The sequence below is a fragment of the Anarhichas minor genome, unplaced genomic scaffold, assembly GCF_050575085.1.
Source record: "Anarhichas minor isolate MPS153535 unplaced genomic scaffold, ASM5057508v1 ptg000040l, whole genome shotgun sequence".
In the NCBI taxonomy this organism is placed as follows: Eukaryota; Metazoa; Chordata; class Actinopteri; order Perciformes; family Anarhichadidae; genus Anarhichas; species Anarhichas minor.
Genome location: NW_027466486.1, coordinates 10,950,232 through 10,969,930, shown reverse-complemented (window position 1 = coordinate 10,969,930; position 19,699 = coordinate 10,950,232). Strand labels below are relative to the sequence as shown.

The 19,699-nt window shown below is 43.4% G+C and overlaps 1 protein-coding gene across 1 annotated transcript in view; it reads left to right on the top strand.

Annotated features, from left to right (window-relative positions):
- LOC142968618 (pleckstrin homology domain-containing family G member 3-like) overlaps positions 1–19,699 on the top strand; it is a 30,856-nt gene that overhangs the window by 777 nt on the left and 10,380 nt on the right. Inside the window, exons 2-4 of the mRNA XM_076108587.1 lie at positions 4,878–4,945; positions 14,740–15,266; positions 18,120–18,220. Coding sequence (XP_075964702.1) covers positions 4,897–4,945; positions 14,740–15,266; positions 18,120–18,220 — 677 coding nt within the window. The 5' untranslated portion in view covers positions 4,878–4,896. The remainder of the gene's footprint in view (positions 1–4,877; positions 4,946–14,739; positions 15,267–18,119; positions 18,221–19,699) is intronic.

The following is a 19,699-nucleotide window of genomic DNA, read 5'->3' as shown; positions in this document are numbered from 1 at the left end:
CCTGTGGTGCCCCATGCAATCCTAATTGTTTTTTTTTCTAATGAGCACCCCAGTGAGACACAGTGAGGTTTCAAATGCAGGCTGTTCATAGGTCAATGACTTTCCCCACCAGCTGTTGGAGAAGAATGGGACAGAATCAATCAGTTACCAGTGAAAAGTTCCATCTTCCACTCCTTTGACCTCACTTGACCTTTTAGACAATAACGTCTCAACATAATTTGAGATAAATGTTGCCTCAATGCGATGAACGGCGCTCTCTTCCAGGTGGTCCAGACAGGAAACTGCCCAAGTGTGTCTTGGATCTCAGAGCTGGCACTTTCTTCCTTCTTTCCGAGTCTTGGTATGCTGAAGCTGTGTAAAAATGACCCGAGCTGCTGAATGCAGACCTGGTTTCATCGATGGAGATCTTCTGACTTTTTAAAAACCTGCTCTTGAGCTTTTCATTAGTCACCTCCTTTGTCATTTAGTGGTTGAGAGCTTATTGAGAGGGTAGATTTACATCTCATGGGACCATACAGTTCCAGCTTTTACAAGTTACAGGATTACGTTGTGAGAGTTAAACAACAACTTTGTGTTTGTTTGAAAGTGATGAGTTTGTGCCATAATTGATTTAACATTCCAGACGCTCAAGGAAGGCCAGACACTATGTTTTTGTTATTACCATCTTGACAAGCCCCCACAAAGGCACAAGGGAGCCGTTTGCCTGCAGATGTGGTGTCATGCACCTTTAAATGGGTACACTCCAATTCTATTTGAAGACTTGCCGTCTTATTTTACCCAGCAGCCCTCTACTCTCCCCTCCAAACACTGCAGGACATTATGGAGGACTACGTACCCTCTGGTTGTCTACCATTTATAATTGCGAAGAGCTGGAAGTCTTCACTTGTCATTTGCCACTTAAGATGGCACTTTCCAACCTTATTTGCCAGGTATGCATTCTGTGTGGTTATACGTCATTGACTGGAAGGTGAAAATGGCTTTTTCTCCTTTTTCAGCACAGCGGGGAATGATTATTCCTCCATTAAGGGCTATTTTGGCCGGTTTGTACGTGCACCATATGGGCAAAACTGCCCTCTGGGTGTTCATTTGGATGGATCGCTTATCGCCACATCTCAGCAGCATGCTCAAAAACGCAGCGCACTAAAATGAGAGGCTCATATGTTGTGTGTCTGGGGGAAGTCACGCGTTAGGACAGCTCTTTTGTGGAAGCTGTGGATTTGATTGAGGTGAAGAGAGACCGTAAGGGTTTATTGTTGTCCCCCAGTGAATGAAAAGCTGTTGGTCTCTTGAGGCCTGTGTGTCAGGGGGACAAACTGCAGGAGTAATGTGGGAAAGAGGGCAACAACAGAAAGGCTGTTTGTCAGGGGATATTTTCTGCCGGGGTGAGAGAGAGAGAGAGAGAGAGAGAGAGGTCTTGCATAGCACCAGAGCTGAAATAATGAAAAAGTCTATTTCAATCAGCCTGTAGGACCTTGAAACGTCTGCCTGCCGTGCCAGGTTGAGTCTTATTTGTTCTGAGCGTAAACATCCGTCCTGAGTGATGGCGTCTTGAAGAAACCCGCACCACTATGTCTGACTGATGACACCCCAGGGGGCTTATGTCATACTTCCAGATTCCCGTGGGCCTAGTCGGGGCAGACGGTGCATGCAACGTGATCCGGTAGGTCTCCGACTGTGAGAGCGAAGCGCAGCTGGAATACTCTGGACTATTTTTAGCTTCTCCTCCCATCAACTTGCTCCGCATGAGGAGACATCAATCTGAGCTGTTAACTGTTGCACAGACGGCTGATTAATTTCCCTTTTTTTTTGGATTCAGACGCTGGATCAAAACGGCCTGCTATCAGTTGTGAGCATCAACAGTTGGCAATAGGGCAGCTGGTGGATGGGAGGTTGTTTTTTTTATTTGCCTTCAATAAAGCTTTTATTTGGTTAAATATGATGTCACAATCCTCACTGACTTGTCTGTGCCCCCTATAATCCTTCCTGAAGAGACAGAGAAAGTGGCATGTCTCCCTCAGAGCATACGTCTGGTTTCGTCTTTGCTTCAGTGGTTTCACTTCTCTCGTAACCGTGACATGCTGCCAATGGTGAAAAATACTCCAGATAGTCATCATCCCCCCCCCCAAGGACTCTTCTCCTTTAACATGTTAGGCCTAAGGTCTTGGTTCAAGGTATGTTTGTCTGTGCTTATTATCCCAGCGTGAGGCTTTTAACACATTTGTGGAGATGACTCAGTATAAACGTTCTCCTTTTTTTTTTTTTTTTGGTATGAGTGCTGTATCTTGGCCAGCAACTTAATTATCACTTTGCTGTGTTTTAAAGAAAGGAATTCAGGCTTTGACTGCCTGGATCAGTGTCAAAGCCTGGCGATTAGAGGAACAAGGATGTTTATCAGCCCATCTGAAGAAGTGATCCATTGCAGGTCTTGCTTTTAATAACCATCAGATTGGCTCTTAGCATCTGTCTTCAATTAAGGGGAAAATTGCAGAGTCCCATGCGGCCAGTTCATGCCGCAGGTAACGCAGTCGTCAGCTGTGGGAACCAAATGCTCTCCATTTGAGTGAAATGGCTGCTATTTCAAGGACAGGTGGTCAGCTTGGCATGAATGTTAGCCTGTAGGTAGTGTTTGCTTTAGGATTTGAAATCTGGCGGTACCCCCTCCCTAGAAAAACAAGGATTTGGAATTGCCATATGTCAGCAAACAGGAGGTGAAAGGTAATGAGTTACGATTGTTGAATTCTGTCCAGATGTGTTAATATTGTGGGTTACACTGCTAGACATTTTCACTCTCTCCACCCGTCTAGGTTTTGAGCCCATTATTCCTAAAGGCTTGCCTCTCATTGACCAGAGACAGATTAGTTTTGGTCTGGTCATAGAGTGGGGTTAGCTCATAAACTCGTAGTAGTTGGGATTAACAGAGGATTTTTTTTTTTTAGTTCGCTGTTCACTGAAACAAGTTCAGAGCCTGACCCTCGACATGAACACTACTCCTGCAGGCTTCACAAACTAGCTCACCACTTGAAAATCAATTGGTCAACGGCTGTTTGAGGAGGCTTCATTCTACTGGAATGTTGTTGTAGCAGTGCTGCATTGACTGAGCATAAATCTGTGCATCTTACACCATTTGTTTACTCTCAAATATAGATGTCAGTCAGATCCACGTTGAAGGCAAAACGGATCAAAATGTCGGGTAGTTGGGGTAATTCTTTCACCAACTGTAAATATCATGAAACTAGAGAAATAAATGATGACCTATGAGTCCAAAGAAGAACCTGCATTCACTTTGTGGATAAGATTGTCTTTGGCCTATTCACTTGTGCTTTGCTGTAGGATGAACAAAATAATAATAATATTTCTATGGCTGCTGACTTTCTTGCCCAGTAAACAAGCTTGACTTGAGTCCAGGCTACAGCTGCAGGGACCCGACAGTGAAGCAGTGATCTTAATGTGTGGATCCAGCTCTGTGACTTTCCTCCTTGCATTCCTGCACATCTTAATTGGCGAACCTCCTGGCAGTGGTCTTAGCTCGGCCTCGGCTTGCCCGGCTGTCAGCTCGGCACAGTGGCCAGCAAGCGCGCTATGAACAATGACCATCCTAATCCCTGAAGAATTCCTGCTCCTCTGATCTAGCTGGCTGGAGAATGTAATGTTTAAAAGGCCGGAGGCTCACTAGGAATCACAGGAAGAGAAGTTCTCATGCGCAGTCTTTCATGTTAATTTGTTGTAAGAAGCCAGAGAGGCAGTGATGTGAGAAACTGGCAGCATAGTGACTCTGAGTGGACACACCGCATCATTAACGGCACCGCAGCCTGGCATGAGGGATTAGAAAAATACTTGCCACCCGGTGTGAACCTGTACTCTCACCGGACCGTCGCATCGATGACGAGAGACTTGTTTTGATGCGACATGGATTTATTTGTAACACTTATGAAAACAAATGTATAAAAGCAAGTTTTTATGAAATCTACTTGTTTTTGTTGGGCTCCTCTGTTTCATTTGTCAGTAATTTTATGCAGCGGACATTCATAGTTATTGTAGTGGCTTTTCGTAAATCAATTTGTAATGCTGTTTTTGAGAAACACATCAATTAAAGATGCATCATTGATGTGTATATAGCTCCAATAGGCAGGTTCTTAAATGTCAAATCTTTACCATGTTAAGTTAGACTGTTGTCTAACCCTCCGGCCCTTTCTCTACGGATTAGTATGAGCTCATGTCGCTGTTGCCTCCACTTTGCATACATACTTCAGCCCCAGCTTTGTGGAAAGCGATTATGGCGATCACAGTTACAATGATCGACCGCTTATGGTAATCAATTAGTCCGCTTACAATGTTCAGTGTACTCAGGCGTAGTAGCCAATTTGCACTATTGATGGGAAAAAACATGCAAAATACTGTTTCCTGATTATAATTTTAACTTCAGTAAACTATATTTTATATACAGTACAGTACTCATTGTACTATGGTGTTAATGTGTGCAGTAATTTGCGAAAGCGTTTGAAACAGCTCTACTGTATTTTAAAACAATCAATACAATTTAAACTATAAATATAAGAAAGTCACTTAGATTATAATCTGCACGAGACCTGAAGAAAAACACAAAAATGTTTATAATAATCATCTTCTTATAGTGTTCAGTTTGACCCAGACAGACGTGATCACTATAAAAGGTTTCCACTGTATTGAGCCAATGCAGAGCAGGGCTCACTTGACAAAAGAAATAAAAACTCAGGAAGACTAACATAAAGTAAAGAAACATTAGGCGTTCTTCAATAAGAACCCACCAAGAAAGAAAAACATTGCCACGTGATATGTACTGTAAGCCCGGGCATGAAGTGCCTGAATCCTGTTTGACCCTTCATGGTTTGTTTTGTCAGCTCCAGAGGCCTGAGTGCCATGCCAGAGGGGTCCCATTCTGCTCTCCACCAGGACCCAATGGGGGAAGGTGAGATCAATGCAATTACATTGAGTATGACCCATGCTCCTGTAATTGCCGCCCATGAATTGACCGGTCTTATAACATGGAGTTTTAATAAGTCGGGTTATTCCTAATGGTATATCGGTGTACTAACATAACACAGAAGTACAGCAGAGGTAAACGGAAAAAAATGCTGGAACTGGAGGAATAGAGGAAATGTAGAGGCTTGAGCTGAGAGAGCAGTGAACTCCCCTCCTACAGTCCAGACTGGCAGAGAGGCTCTTTGTGTGGCGGTGGAGCTCGGCCAACCCCTTCCATACAGCTGAAACCCCCGAGCACTCGCACATCAACCCAGAATGTGTCAGAATCCCCGACAGCCTGGTCGGTCGAGCCAGCGGTGCTGACCTTGTATGCTGGGGACCACTTGAGTTACATATTATTTTAGTGTTGATTATCTTCAGTCACAGAGCCACTGCATTGACACAGGGCCTCTTTGTATCTGGTTGCCTGCTCTGTCCCTCAACCCCCCCCCCCTTCTCTACTGAACTCATTTTGCGCTGGGCCTCCACTTTGGCTGAAGAATACCAGTGTGTCAATGGTTCCCTTTTTCCTCCTCGCCTGTCCCTTTGGTTGAGCTTTGGCCAGAGGAGGCTTTTGGCTGGGGGAGACGTTTGCCGCCCTCGTGTGTCTCTATTTCCTCAAAAGGCCACTCTGCACCGACTGCACGTTCTCACAGCTCACTTTGCGGCTCAGATATCCTGTAAGAAATCATTTTGGCATGACAGAACTCCAACCTGCAGTTTAAACATTTTTAGACTGATTTTGTTTGAGTTAAAGTGTGACTGACCCCCCACCCCCCCCTGCTGTGAATGGATGGATGGTAATTAAGGGGCAGGGCTGCTGGTAGTGCGCATCTGTGTGAGGTGCTGAGTGGATGTGGTTAACAGGCCGGAGGAATGCACATGGTGAGAGGAAGCCTCCCTGTCTGGTCAAGGAAGACAATAAAAAGCTTGTGGTGCCGATCAAGCTCCAATTCCATAAAGCTTCAAAGAGCCTTGAAGTGAGAAGAAGCTATGTTGATACTTTTCACCACCACAATGCTTTATCATGCATCCTTCTTTTTTTGTTATTCTGCACTTTGAATTCCCTTTTCCAGAAGAATTAGATTAACCTACCTCTCATATCTTCCACCTAAGCTAAACTAAGCTGTCATCTGTCAATATATCAGGTTAAAAAAAGTCTAGCCTGTCAATCCAATTACATCCAGGGGCACCAACAGACCTGAGGCAGCATGAGGCATCTCTTTCAAAGATAAGGGCTCCCTCTGACCTACTTAACCCCAGACAGGAATGTAGCTGTGTGTGCAGAATGTACAGCTTTAAAGGGATTCTGGGGGACGGACGGATCATCTCCATTCACTGCAGCTTTTCCAGACCAGTGGGCATAGGGTTGTGGATATAGATGTATATGATGGCAGGGATGGCTGCGTCTTTGAGTGGGCTGGTCAGTGGCGCTCCTGGACGGGAACTCTTTCTCTGCTTAATTGCCTGTAGCGTTAATCACAGACAGCCTCAGGTTAGCCGGCAGCAACTCCTGTTCAAGTTTTCAAGTCATGCACTGGCACTCACTGAAACTCCCGGTAGCCCCTTATCGTGTACGTCCACAACAACTTACTATAGTGTAACTTTATGTAAATCATTACGTAACACAGCTGCTATTGTTATGAGATTCTACATTCAATGTATTTAATTTCATTGTTTGGCTCAGGTTCCTCGTAACCCTAACAAAAGATTGTATTTCAATGTAAATTGTTATACAGCCTCCTACAATGGCATTCCTCCTATAGAGTTCTTCTGGTGGATTACCCACACATTAGTTACAGGCTCTTTGCTTTGGGTGTTGCTGTTAGATGGCTTCTTAGAAACTCGTTTGAATCAATACAATAAGTCTCCATAACACTTTCATTCAGTTGACGTTGCATAAGCAGGAGCACAGGAATCTTTTAAGTGACACTGCAGATATGACGCTAAACACAATAGTGGTTTAGTAATGTTAATTGTATGTTATTGTAAAAGTTTTTTCATCTAAGTGCAGCTGTTTCTTGTCATTTATTACAGCATAACAAAACCATATCCGTTTAATAATGCACGCAACAGACAAGGAAGTGAGAGCCAAAGCAAAGTTGATTTTGACTGCTGTGTACAGTAAGTGTTATTACAGGTCTAACCACAGGAGAAACGGCATCACACCCTTAATTATGATGCATGTAATAAACAGCTTGATGTGAATGAAATGAAGTGTCCCTCCCTGACCTTCTCCCCTCCACGCTTCACACAGCCGTCCTGCCACCAGCCTGTGTGGACTCTGCAGAAAGGTGCTAATAAGACAGCAGTTTGGTTGTAGGCTGTCAAATTGGTGGTAAAGTTTACAGTGGACTCACACCTCAGGGCCCAGATGGTCTGTGTTGTCCAGAGGAAATGTAAGTTTTGAATGGAGCCAAAGCTGGCTGTGTGCTACTGCCTGGAGGGCTCTTAAAGGGGGGGCTTGTTGATGGAGGGGTTTCCTAAGTGGATCATCACATGCCTATGCACTGAGGTCAGCTGGCACAGCTGGATCCTTTAAGATCCAGCATCCAGCGCCGGCGAGGTTTACAGGATTAAATTTGAGCTTTTTGAGGACTTTTGGCCTTTTTGGTACTTGAAGAATGAAACATCCCGTGGAAACATGCCCCTCTTTAATAATGGTGAAGATATTTTGTCCTTTCTCCCATCCTGTTTCATATTGGCTAAAAGGGCGAATCCACAAGCATGTCAACATTTTTTTTTTTATATTAGCTTTTCTTAGTATTCCGCTATAGTAACCTTTTGGTTGTCAGAGTACGTTTTTTACATAAGAATTTCAGGATTCTAAAAAATTGAACAAAAGCATCTTGATTTTTCACTTTGCTCTGTCAATGAGTGGATTTTGCGGACCACACAAAGCACAGTTAGTTTCACTTTTAAACAGCAGAATTCCCCTCAAGCTTCCCAGCATAACGCTTTGACCTTGACAGTCCGTCTGGAATGCAAGTTCAGTTTTCGTGTGTGCGTCTGTTGTCCACCGCGGTTTATTTGCCAACCTTCAGGCTAATTATTAACACAGCATTAAAAGCTCCTTGTGAGGCCCAAGGCAGGTGTAAATCAAACCATCCTGTACATATAAAGGACTGTTTTAAATGAAGTCACCTAAAGTCTTTCCTCCATCAAGGGATAAGAAACCAATCCAGGCCGTCGGTCTCACTGTCTTCTGACTCATGCTGTTTGATAATGGTCTGTTAAGACTCGGGGACTAATCCTCGGAGGCACCCTGTGTGCTCGGTCCTCCTGCCCTCCCGGGGGGGGGGGGGGGGGGCAGCCATTCACCGTTGCCAGGTGGGGAGGAGTTTTTTTCCCAAGGGGATCAGTGTAGGACGACCTCCCTGCATCACAACAGCCACCGGGGGAGGAGTTGTGGAGGGGTGTTGAAGATGGCAGTTCAGAGTGGATTTTAAGGGGCGGAAGGGCTTTATACTGTAGATGTATTGCAAAACACGATGCCCTCTTTATCCACCGAGGGGAAACAGGGTCACACGCTGTGCACTTGGCTCTGAAAGAGTGAGCAGATTAGCAGTCGCCTCAAGAGCCAGTTTGAAAGTTGTTTTTTTGCTTTGCTTGTCAGCGAACATACAAATCAGCCAATTAGTAACAAAGAATTTCCACCTTGTTACACGGGCGGTGAAAGTTTTTCTTTATGGCCATAGCAATCTCCCCAAAATAGTCATTACTCTGTGATAGCACTGTGCTAGCAAAACAAACGTAACCATGTTCTGTTTTTTTTTGTCTCGCAAGATAAGTGTGTGTTGCAACTAACTCATGAGACTTACGTTGGTACCAGCACTTGTAAAAAAAAACACCTTTTATCCTAAGGGGAGTGATGTAATGTATGAAGCTGCCAAGACAGGAAACAACGAATGCTCTTCCCAGATCAAATTTCCAATATTTGACAGCGCTAACGTCATTGATCATGGAGTTGCAGGTACAATCAAGTTTGGGTTTAGAGAAATATCTCAAGATGTGATTCGTTGTCCGCTGGGTTGAAATTCATCACCTTTTGATACATGAGTCAGAATGAATCAAGCAGGAGGGGCTGTGTAAAGTATTACGAACAGAACAGGCAGGGGCTTGTTTTTCTTTTCTCAGTGGGATGTTCTGTCCACAGGGCTTTCTTACAGTTTTCTATGCTCAGAAAAAAAAGGTTGCAACTATGACTGGCTTTTGTTATCTGCTAAAAGCTTTCCAGTGACGAGAGAGAGTCTGTTCCTGCTGCTTTAGGATAAGCATTTGCATGCGGAACATAGTCTGTGTTGTTCCTGTTTCTTTGCCCCTGATTTGGTTAGAAAACAAAAGGCCACAAGGCAGACACAACAGCACAGGAGAAACTTTAGCACAAACTCTGGGTTTACATATTTGACTCATCTGAAATAGTCATTAAGGTGTGTATTTCTCTTGAGACACCTTTTCTCTGAGTGCACACTCATCATTCATCAAATTCAAAGTGTGGTCACAGGAGTGGCAGGGATTAGAGAAGGTGACTTAGAAATCATCCAGGACACCTTGGTCTTTCAGGTTCGTTGCTTTGGTGGATGGATCTCAGCACTTTTAGGTATGCGATATATATATATATATAGTTTTGCTCAGTGGAAATATTTTAAACATGTAGTTCAACTTGACATAATTGTTACTGTTGTTGATGCTGAACATTTTCCGGCGTGCACCATCATTTTTAGACTGACATTGTTATTATTTACCTTGTTTGTCTCTAGTTTGTTTCCTAATAACGTAAGTCAAGTAGACATTGTGTTATGCAATGTCCTGTACACAAAGATGTATTTACTGTCATCCTGTCGTGAGTGCAAAACAGAAGCTAGCCAGGTTCGTGGACGGGGCAGCTTTAGACTTTGGAGGAAAGAAAACTATAGCTTGTCCTGGGTAGAATTTGCGTAGAGGCTGGTTTGCATGAACTGATGAAATTTGAATCACATCATCATCATCACAGGGTTATGCAACAAAACACAACGTCATAGCTGTATGCCGTGGGTTATCATGTTCTCAGAGAAGGTGGTAATACTTTACCTGGAAGATGTGTTGCTCTGATATGATCATGTCAGTGGAGGCTGCTTTTTAAACAAGCATGCTGAGACGATTTTTACGCAAGCCAGAGAATCTTCTTCATGAAGGAATGCTTTGTGCCCCATAAACCAAGAACGTCAGACAGATACAGATCATCTGTTAATAACCAGGTGCTGGGCTATTTCTTTTCAATGTTTCTATTCACCTTCTGCACCACCTTATTAGGTACTGCATGTCATTCGTATAACCATGATGTCAGAGGCGGACAAGTCTATGAACTGTCTGCTTTGTGAACTGCATGATAAAGCTCAGTCTGAAATGGAAACAAGTGTAGACTTTGCATTATTAGTGCGAGACTGATTAGTCATAGAGCCCCTCGGTGAGTGAATGTCCCGTCTGCTTTCAGCGATGAAACAGAAGCATTCGCCCTGAATCACCCGTCATCCCTGACGCCCATCTCTTTATCAGTCATGCCCCTCAAACTCACTCGTTTTATCATCAAGTAAAGGGTCCCGGACTGGTAAGCTGTTTTGTTTGACTTTTTCTGAACATAAACGACTACGTTAACTTAACACGGTTATTTGGTTACATGTGGCATTAGCATACGCCAGCACCGCATTAAAATAAGCTGCTGTTTTGGATTCAGGGAAGCAACAAAAGAGAAGGAAAGGTCATGCTTGTAGCATCAACACACCTTTTGTCTGGTAACCTTGGCTTAACGGCGGAAAACTAGAATTCAAAGAGTTACTATGAGGGGTGTGGGAGTTCTTTTTATCTGGAATTCCAGACATTTTTCTCAGCAACATTAGTAATCTGTTCACACGCACACACACGCACACACACACACACACACACACACACAAGCAGCTGACATAATGTAATCCATTCGTTAGCAGTCTTGCTTGTGACTTTGTTGAAACTAAATGGACCTGGAGAAACTGCTGTGAGTTATTGAGGTTTAGATGTTGCCTGAAATGTAGTCCACATACTATACTATCTCTCTAGCCTTGATTTGGTTAATGGTTATGTCTGAGTTAACAACTGTATTATTGATGCAGTACTGAAACAAAGGAGAGTGTTGTGTTTTGTTGAGGGGGTGTACTTTGTGAAATTGTGACGTGTATATGTGAAAAGCTATGGCTTGACTGTAATGGAAATGTTGTGCTGGACTATATACTGAACTATGCAACCATGATGTGTAGGTTACAATTCAACAGGTCTGTCCACAGAGCTCTTGAGAAAGAAGTGGGTGGGATGTGTTTTGTGAAACAGATACAAATACGCTGCTTACAAATTACACTTCAAAATGTTTTAAACTATGTAGATATGAAGCAATTATTCCCTCGCTTGAAGTTTTTATTCAGTAAATTAATTCTGAAGCACTGACCGTCTTCACGGCTGAATCTCACTTTTACTTGCACGTTTTAGCGGCTGTTGTTTGCTTTGATCAGTCTGCTATATTGTGCATTTTCCAAATTTTCTCAAGTGTTTAGACAATAGTTTTCACTTACATGTTCAGTAACAGTTAAGACTAATTCAACACCTATCTCTTAACCAATTGGCTATCAGTCCGACGACAGATAAGCAAGGGGCTACATTTCTGGGGTTCCAGGTTTGCCAGCCGATATCTGGGCCAAGTTTGTGTTTCCTTGAGATGCGAGACTGGAGTTGGAGTTGAGAGACGTGACAAGTAGCCAGTTTATAGGCTATTTTTAAAAGAAAAAGCGAAATCACCGTCAGACGATAGCCGGTGTGTTCCGCCTCTTTTGCTCTCTACACGGACCATTTAGCATGCATTTAACCAAAGCCTGCTCAAACTTGATTAGTTAATACAACACTGACTTCAAACCATACCAACATCTCGTCCCGTTGCCTACAGAGTCTGAATGCAGAATCTATTTATAGAAATTAATTTAACGCTGACAGGCGAATTGTAAAAACATGTTCAGAAGGGTATATTTGTGTGCAGATGTTATATTTGACGAGCCAGTTAAGTAGAAAACAGATGGTTTGAACTAGTCCGTGCTGCTCACTGCCCCTTGTACGGTGGTTACTTTTTATAGACCTTTCGCTGCAGTTATTGCCAAAACGTCTTTGGCATTTGGGCTTTAAAGGATGAATTCCAAGAACCATTTTTCCTACCAATAAAGTTAATGCTAACAAATGTGGTCTTAAAGCAGCCAGAGAGCTGTGCTTATCTTTGATCAGTCTCAGTCGCTGCGGGGGAAATGTGGCAATACATTTAATTTATTATGTATTGTATATTCATTTTCCAGATGTTAAGCATCAAGGCAATGGCTTAAACACTGCAAATGCATCAACACTTGTACAGCCAAAACATACAAACAAACTGACACATTGAAATGCAAACTATATACACATATACACAGATCACATTAAAATATAAGATGCTGGCAACAAATAACATGTAAAAACAGCCTAATCATGCGTTCGTTAGGTGGAAACGTGTATACATGTTTTGAAAATGCTACATTTTATACTGGATACTTAACAGTCCTCCACATCTGACAAGAGGGCGGCACATTGTGGCTACAGATCATTCGGAGATTAGTAATAAATTACATTACATTACAGTCATTTAGCAGACGCTTTTATCCAAAGCGACTCACAATTCAGATTCTATCACATTCATACACCGTAGGCACAACTACAGGAGCAATTTTTGGGGTTAAGTGTCTTGCTCAATGACACATCGACATGCAGACTAGCAGAGCCGGGGATCGAACCGCCGATCCTCTTATTGAAGGAGTCAAGTGTGTGCTGGAGTCTTAAGATAAGTCAGCGAGTTTACACTACCACTGCAGGAGATATAGTTTTGAATCTGAGCAGTTATATAATAACTAGAAGAGTGGAGACGGCAGACACATGTTGTTGATTTGTGCTGTTCATTCCCCTCCCTTTAACTTGGCTTTGACTGCAGTTTGCAGCACAGCAGCTTTATGATAGGGGGATATTTGCTGTGAGGAAGAGAAGGGAGGAGGAAGTGAGTTTTGCATGCCAGACGCAGCAAAAAGCTCGAAACTAAATGTACAGACAGAAGCGACAAAGGAAGTAGATGCCTTGATGTAATTTGTAGTGGCGTAGTGTGTAATAGCTCACCACTTCACTCCCTTTACACCATCAACCCTGTCATTTGTCAGTGCGTAAACAGAGTTTTTCTTTAGTGGTCAGCTCCCAGTGAGGTTGTGCATGGGAACTGTGCTGTTGGGACGACTCGGCGTGGATTGTGGAGCAAGTTGTGCAGGGGGACGAGACTCTCATGAGCTCAGCACTGACTCATGGAAAGTTTGAGGATGCCAGAAGGTGCGTGCGTCTGAATGAACTGAAAGGCTTTTTGATTCCTCTTGTGAAGCCCATCATCCAGCTGCATATTGCGTTTTTTTTCAAGATTTTCACATGTAAAATACTGTATGTTCTCTATAAAACTGTACATTACATGTAAGATACATCAAGTGAGTACGCTTGTTTATCGTGAATCATTTTGGTTGCAGATTGACTAAATACCTTCAACATCATGTTTTTATTATCAGCTATGGGCGGCTGACCAATGATGCTCTAATGATGAACATATTTATGTTACAACTTGTCAACACTGGTGAAAGAGAGTGTATTTCAGGCTACATCTGTTGGATATCAAAACCAAATGATGCCCTTTATCCCCACGAGGCAATATCATTTAATGTTTTTCTTAATGGTGGTTTGTTCCTCGTAGATTTCCATTTATTAGGCTGAAGCTGAAAGTACGCGACAAAGCTTCATTTCTTTAGCTTGGCAAAATGGTTTTGACCCCATTGCCCTGCAAATATTTATGGAAATGGAGCTCTCTGCACAGTGGCTTCTCAGTGCTCTATTCTCACACCACCATGACTTCATATGTTTAGGAAACAGTTGTGAGGGAAAATTCCCCCATATGTCCAGGAAGGATGTGAAACTGAATATGGATTCCATGTCTCTTATATTCAAACGTATTTCAATAAAGACATACAAACAAAGCTGCTGGTCCCATTCCTCGTATTTTTTTTTTCTCTTCCCATCAGTTTCCCCCCTCTCTCTGTTTTTCCAAGGCTCAGCCTTCAGCAGTCAGGAGAACAAGAGGAAATGGCTGGGTTTTCCATAGAACAGGCAGTGTTTGAATTAGGCCATGTCAGTAATGATTTGAGTGAGGCGTTTTACTGTAAACCACTCCTCTGTGTCTCAGTCTGGGAGTAAGAAAGCAGAGCTCTGGGCTGTCTTTTATTGATTTGTGACTGGTACTCTGTTCAAAGTTGCAGTTCTATGTATCTGAAGTTGTCCCCAGACAGTGTTTTAATGCAGCCGTTATTTATCCACTTGGTGAGAGAAGTGATCACTAAAAAGGGTTTGAGAGTGCATCTGGTTTATAACAGCGTTACATTACTCAATGTTAACAGCAGATCATTGAATCCCGAGCACACAGTGAAACCCTGATAGTATTTCAGAATACATCAATTTTTAGACGCCCAGGTACGGGGTGGGTGCCAGGTATGCAAAAAAAGTAAATATGATTAATCAGATTGTTGCAAAAGAGCAGGCTTAGTGAGTTTTCCTCAAAATAGTATAAAACCCAAATATGTTTTTGAAATATGAACGTCTCAAATCCTGACACCTACCCTCTGTCTCTCTCACCTGTCCCAGAATCTCCTCAGTTGTCCTCGCCCCTCTCCACCAGTGAACAGGACCGGGCAAACAATGACTTGGGCCCAGACTACAGCCGGCTATGTGTGGAGCTACTGGACGGAGAAGGTGAACGTCCAGTGAGCCTGGTGTCCACCCTTTCCTCTGGTTCATCCCGTGATAGTCGCAGCCTCTTTGGAAGCACCGCAGCCCTTCCTTCCTCCACCACCCCACCCATACAGAGCGAGGAGGACATAGACCTTGAGCTGAGCCCAGCCGAAAGCACTGGAGATCGGCCAGCGGACCAGAGTCCCACCCTCACGTGCTCCAGGGGCCGCTGGCTGGAACGGCGGGTGATCAGCAACCAGTGGAACAACAACGCCACCTCCTACAGGAAGGCAAGTGGCGGAATACCTCACACCCCCGCCTCGCCTGTCGTCACGCACGCCATGGCGCCCAACCCAAAGCTGACCTATTTGGACCGTGTTGTCATGGAGATCATTGAGACAGAGCGCATGTACGTCAAGGACCTGCGCAGCATCGTGGAGGTGAGTGGACGTCAACGCTGAGCTGACTTTACCGAAATTGAATATTCTGCTACAGTTGGTGTTTTTTTTCCAACTTTCAGCCAAGTATTCACTGTGAGCCGACCATTTGAGAGAGTAAATCATCAATGCTCTGTGTGTTTAAAGCGCATGTTTGACTTGGATTCATGTGCAGCTATGACTTCATGTCTGCAGCACTCTTTGGAAGGTGATTTACTGAATTTGTCCAGGGGGAGCCAAAATAGGGGGAATCAGACTCGACTGCCGTTGAGAACAAAGAATACCTGCTGTGTTCCAACTTAAGCAGCTGTTTGTGGCCACAAATGAGTAAAACATCCATGAGATGTTTCTTTCCTTTTCATCACAAGGATTCATTGTGAATTCCCGCTTTCTAAACAAATCGCTTTGTTGACAAAAATGCATGCCTCGCATCTGGCAATTGTGTGCTCTGTTTATAGATTTCTAGTTCGTAGAGATGAAGCCTGTGGAGCAGTTCATGATCTGGTCACAGCGTTGTATATAAACCATTCTGTATATTTACAGTGCAGTGAAAGTTTACTGCCTGTAGCCTGGGATTGTGGACTCATATCTGGAGTTCAAACACACAGTCAAAACTGGGACACAGTGCAGGTCTTTCATGACAGAACTCATGGGCTTTGTGCTCTTAGCCAAAGATACCAGGAACCTCATCTCAGAGATGTGAAGGATGAAAAAATAAGCCGGGGATGATTTTACCACTCAACAGATCACTTAAATCTTATCACATTTTCTACTTTTTGTAGTCTGGAAACAACTTCCAGACCAAGAGATCTCTCTGGTCCTCAATCTTTCCTGAGTCCTGCATAGAAACAGGAGCCCTCTCCTGTCAAACAACCTCCACAGAATTTATGGTAATGTCTTTAACATGTGAGGCGTTTCTGAGACTGACTGTAAACCAGCAAGCACATCTCCTCACCTTTTTCTCAGACTGTGCTGGTGTCTGGCAGTTGCCGTGGGAGGGAGTGCTGCTCGAGTAAGGACTTGCTCCTGACAAACACTTCCAGGACTTGTAACTATTTCAGTTAACGGGAGCAGCAGTCCGTCAAAGCAGCCTGCTCTGGCTCCGGTCACGCAGCTCCAGCCTAGCCTGAGCTCTGAGGCCCTCCCAGCCAACACAAACACCCTCCATCTTTGCACCAACTGGAGAAATAACACAGATGAAATGATAATTAGCTTTTATGTATTCTACAGTGTGGGAACACAGTCTAGTACAGATGTGTCCGTTATCCTTTTAAGATAATAGTATGGCTTCCATCAAACTGATTGCATGTTAGCTCATTTTAATTTCACACCGGGCCTTGAATCTGACAGACGTGTGAAACTCCTCATGTTGGCATTGTTTCTTCAGCAAACTAATTCAAAGCTTACACGTGATATTGACACTGAACTCCCGAGCAGCTGTTGGAGCTGTGTCCAGTCTGCCTTTAGACCTTGCTCTCAAATCTCACTCTCAACTGTCCATGAGAACAGCCGTTTGACCCAGTTGGTCACATGTCTAAATACAACCCCAACACCTGAAGACACAGAATAATCATGCTCAACATTGTTGAAACATGAATGTGGTGATTATGGGATTCAGAAAGACCTAGTCTAACATATGAGTAATATTATTCTTTACTTAATAGGATTTTTGATTTGACCCATGACAGTATTAAAAGGACAAAACAGCCCTTCCTATTCTTTTTTTTTTTAAACAACTTTCTATTTTGATTGAACATAAAATTGCACAATCAGAGCATTTATTAAAAGTAACTCTTCTTATTCTTCATTAACGCACCGCTAGTAGCACTGTAAGCTAGCGTCTACATACAGCACTAAATCTCTCACACTATACTAAAGGTCACATATCTGTATTAACCCCGGGGGCGAGTTTTCTATAGGAGACCATGAGACGCCCTGCTGACTGCAAGTCAGCAGGGCGTCTCACTGCACTGGAATTCTCTATCCATGACCGGCTGCAGTTCATTCACTACTGAGGACTCTACTCTTAATCTGGGCTGCCCAGCAGGCCTGCTAAGTGTGTGTGTGTGTGTGTGTGTGTGTGTGTGTGTGTGTGTGTGTGTGTGTGTGTGTGTGTGTGTGTGTGTGTGTGTGTGTGTGTGTGTGTGTGTGTGTGTGTGTGTGTGTGTGTGTGTGTGCAGGCCTGCTAAGTGTGTGTGTGTGCGTGTGTGTGTGTGTGTGTGTGTGTATTTGCACCACACTGTCTGGGAGGCTGGGTGTGTGTACAAGCTGTTTAGTGGTATGCTCTATAAGTAGTCTCTGCATGTGTGCGCGTTTGTCTCTCGTCCTCTTACTCCTCCACTTGTTTGGAGTTGTTTGTATGCCACTTGAGTGTGTAATTGACCAAGAGGCAAGATAATCATCCAGATGTTAGCATATTTGGCCACTGTGTTTTTAGATAATTCTTATCTACTTCTAAGTATTCCTGGGGTCCAGGAGAAGGGGAACAGGCTGTGCTGATGTTTACGGTTCAGGTATCACAGAACCTCATCCAGACTTCTGGTCAGTGGAACAAATCCTTAAAAGGAGTCTTTCAAGATCACATCAGTTGTATGTGAATTACTGTGATCCTGCTTTTTAAACACAGAAAAGCAACATCTGCAGCAATCAGTTGGTCAAACCAAATGTCATAAAAGGTTCATTGAGGATATAACAGGAACAAAAGGAGAACATAGCTTTTTCTACATAAATGCTCCCTCTATTGGGGAGAATTTGGAAGTGCCTGTGTGACGCTTGACTTGATATGTCACCAAATACTGACCTTTTTCCATCACATTCCATCTTTTATGTATAACTCCGTCTCTACTGTTTTTCCAGGACTACTTGGCTCACATTATTGATATGAGTAACCTTCCCATTCAGCCAGAGCAAGTGTGTGGTCTGTTTGGAAACATAGAGGACATCTATGAGTTCAACAGGTAAGTCACAAACAAAAAGTATAATCACCATCCAATTTTTTTTTATGCTGAAATATATCTTACTAAAAATGGTCACAATAATCAAAAGTATAGGATAATCTTTAAAATTGAGGAGTGTTTTCATATACTTTCATATCTACGTAATATGATGAATGTAAGCTTTTGTTTCACTTGCCGTTCACATTTATTTCCCTGACGCAAAAGGGATGCAATGAGCAACAAAGGAGCGACACACTGACTCTACACTAAACACACTTTTGCAAACATCAGAACACCGGGGAATTGGTGGTGCTGCTAGCTTCACATTTATGTCAGCGAGTACTTATTGCTGACCACACTGCTTGCCAAAACACACATTAACATTCCTCTCTCTTCTCACATCGAGGAGCCTCCCCCGGTAAGGCCAAGGCTATTGTAACGCTCTGGGCCACAAATGGGGATGATTTGATTCTTATTACTCTCTAATGGAATTCCAACCAGCTGTACAAAACAGATTCTGACAGGTTTTTTAGATCCAAAGGTTCCATGTGTTGCCATTTTCTGGGAACACGGCTTTTCTTCTTGTCACATTGCACTGGGAGGCCTTGTTTTCTTTAACCTCTTCTACGCCACCCCTCTTTACCATAGACCCCTCTTTACCATAGACCCCTCTTTACCATAGACCCCTCTTTACCATAGACCCCTCTTTACCATAGATCCCTCTTTACCATAGACCCCTCTTTACCATAGAACCCTCTTTACCATAGACCCCTCTTTACCATAGACCCCTCTTTACCATAGAACCCTCTTTACCATAGACCCCTCTTTACCATAGACCCCTCTTTACCATAGACCCCTCTTTACCATAGACCCCTCTTTACCATAGACCCTCTTTACCATAGATCCCTCTTTACCATAGACCCCTCTTTACCATAGAACCCTCTTTACCATAGATCCCTCTTTACCATAGACCCCTCTTTACCATAGACCCCTCTTTACCATAGACCCCTCTTTACCATAGACCCTCTTTACCATAGATCCCTCTTTACCATAGACCCCTCTTTACCATAGACCCCTCTTTACCATAGACCCCTCTTTACCATAGAACCCTCTTTACCATAGACCCCTCTTTACCATAGAACCCTCTTTACCATAGACCCCTCTTTACATATATCCCTCTTTACATATATCCCTCTTTACCATAGACACCTCTTTACCATAGGCACCTCTTTACCATAGATCCCTCTTTATCATAGACCCCTCTTTACCATAGACCCCTCTTTACATAGATCCCTCTTTACCATAGAACCCTCTTTACCATAGACCCCTCTTTAGAACCCTCTTTACCATAAACACCTCTTTACCATAGATCCCTCTTTACCATAGACCCCTCTTTACCATAGATCCCTCTTTACCATAGACTCCTCTTTACATAGAACCCTCTTTACCATAGAACCATAGAACCATTTTAATCTATTTTAGGGGGGACCTGGTATCTAT